General features: G+C 61.6%; 1 protein-coding gene across 1 annotated transcript; it reads right to left on the reverse strand.

Annotated features, from left to right (window-relative positions):
* Positions 1-4: 4 nt before the first annotated feature.
* Positions 5-2,349, reverse strand: LOC122191270 (tubulin beta chain; the record flags this gene model as incomplete). The annotated part of the gene is made up of 4 exons (XM_042891505.1): positions 2,308-2,349; positions 1,607-1,715; positions 1,262-1,372; positions 5-1,051 (listed from the first exon to the last, which is right to left on the reverse strand). Coding segments are annotated over exons 3-4 (1,108 nt in total), but the record flags the coding sequence as incomplete, so codon positions are not given.
* Positions 2,350-2,355: the final 6 nt, after the last annotated feature.

Below are 2,355 nucleotides of genomic sequence, written 5' to 3' on the forward strand. Positions count from 1 at the left end.
TCCTCCTCTCCTTCCTCTTCAAATTCACCCTGCTCATCAGCAGTGGCATCCTGGTATTGCTGGTACTCCGAGACCAGGTCATTCATGTTGCTCTCCGCCTCCGTGAACTCCATCTCATCCATGCCCTCGCCCGTGTACCAGTGCAGGAAGGCCTTGCGCCGGAACATGGCCGTGAACTGCTCCGAGATCCTCTTGAAGAGCTCCTGGATGGCCGTGCTGTTCCCTATGAAGGTGGCGGACATCTTGAGCCCACGCGGGGGGATGTCGCAGACGGCCGTCTTCACGTTGTTGGGGATCCACTCCACAAAGTAGCTGCTGTTCTTGTTCTGCACGTTGAGCATCTGCTCGTCCACCTCCTTCATGGACATGCGGCCTCGGAAGATGGCAGCCACCGTCAGGTAGCGGCCATGGCGGGGGTCGCAGGCGGCCATCATGTTCTTGGAGTCGAACATCTGCTGCGTCAGCTCGGGCACCGTCAGGGCTCGGTACTGCTGGCTGCCGCGGCTCGTCAGCGGGGCGAAGCCCGGCATGAAGAAGTGCAGCCGGGGGAAAGGCACCATGTTGACCGCCAGCTTGCGCAGGTCGGCGTTCAGCTGGCCGGGGAAGCGAAGGCAGGTGGTCACGCCGCTCATGGTGGCCGACACCAGGTGGTTGAGGTCCCCGTACGTGGGAGTGGTGAGCTTCAGGGTGCGGAAGCAGATGTCGTACAGGGCCTCGTTGTCGATGCAGTAGGTCTCATCCGTGTTCTCCACCAGCTGGTGCACAGAAAGGGTGGCATTGTAGGGCTCCACCACCGTGTCCGACACCTTGGGAGAGGGCATGACGCTGAACGTGTTCATGATGCGGTCGGGGTACTCCTCCCGGATCTTGCTGATGAGCAGGGTGCCCATCCCCGAGCCGGTGCCGCCGCCCAGCGAGTGGGTCAACTGGAAGCCCTGCAGGCAGTCGCAGCTTTCCGACTCCTTCCTCACCACGTCCAGCACGGAGTCCACCAGCTCAGCACCTTCGGTGTAGTGCCCCTTGGCCCAGTTGTTGCCGGCCCCGCTCTGACCTACAGGCAGACCGGCAGCAGCGAGCCACGTCAGTGCCCCCGGAAGGAGTGCAGATCCACCGCCGCCCCCCCACAGAGCTCGCACCCCTCTCGTTCCCATCCCAGAGCGCTGCTGGGATCCAGCACCCCGGCTCGCTCACACGCCTGCTCCGAGCCTCCTGCACGCACCTCGCTCACGCTGGGGGACGCCTCCACGGCACGCTCACTCACCAAAGACAAAGTTGTCAGGTCGGAAGATCTGTCCAAAGGGGCCGGAGCGCACCGAGTCCATCGTGCCGGGCTCCAGGTCAACCAGGATGGCACGGGGGACGTACTTGTTACCTGTGGGAGGAACCAACGCAGCGTTACGGCCCTGCAGCCACAGCAGCACTGCTGTGCTCACCAGAGGTTCTCTATACTTCATTGGAGAGTTGCACTGTCTAGACCAGTGCTATCAGAGCCATTCTGAGAACAAAGCTCTGTAGATGGCAGCTCTTACTCAGGTATTTTTCAAGCTTTGACCTGGCATTTCTGCTTTGTTAATTTAAGGATGTCAGAGGATGCAGACGAACTCACCAGCAGCTTCATTGTAGTACACGTTGATCCTCTCCAGCTGCAGGTCGCTGTCCCCATGGTAGCTGCCAGTGGGGTCAATCCCATGCTCATCGCTGATGACCTCCCAGAACTGGAAGAAATGTTCGTGAAAGGCAGCTGTTCACTACAGCTGGCCGGTGCCAATCACACGCGCTAGCAGTCTGTGCGCACAGCGTCCCCGACCACTCCCTAGCATGGTTGAGCGGCTGCCTGGGAGGAAGCTGCACCTCCATGAGTCAGTGCCGAAGAGTTTCCTTTGGCTGCGGCAGCTGAATTAACAGAAGCAGCGCTGAGGAGGATAGACGGGCAGCTGCAGCGCTCGAATTCGAGCTAATTCATTTTTAGCACGCATCCACGGGCTGACAGCACTCGCATACCCACGGATTTGAGACTCTTCTATTGTCTAGCCATGGCTTAAGGCCGCCTAGAACAGCCATGCTGTTCTACCGACACGGCAGCGTCACCGCAAGACGACAGCAGCCCCAGCACGCACCCGGGGCTGGCCGTGACGCCGCGCCCCTCTCCCTCAGAGCCGTACGCGTGGCTGCCAACCGGCTGCATACGACCGCGGACTCGAGCCCGGGCAGCCCCGCTGCGGTCGCGGATAACCCCGGCGGAGCTACGCACCGCACCCCGGTGCCGGTCGCACGACCCTCGGTGGGCAGCCGAGAGGCGGCCCGTACCTTGGCGCCGATCTGGTTGCCGCACTGCCCGGCCTGGATGTGCACGAT

This window comes from Lagopus leucura, unplaced genomic scaffold, assembly GCF_019238085.1.
Source record: "Lagopus leucura isolate 7727_CA_CO unplaced genomic scaffold, USGS_WTPT01 48247-0_obj-0_obj, whole genome shotgun sequence".
In the NCBI taxonomy this organism is placed as follows: domain Eukaryota; kingdom Metazoa; phylum Chordata; class Aves; order Galliformes; family Phasianidae; genus Lagopus; species Lagopus leucura.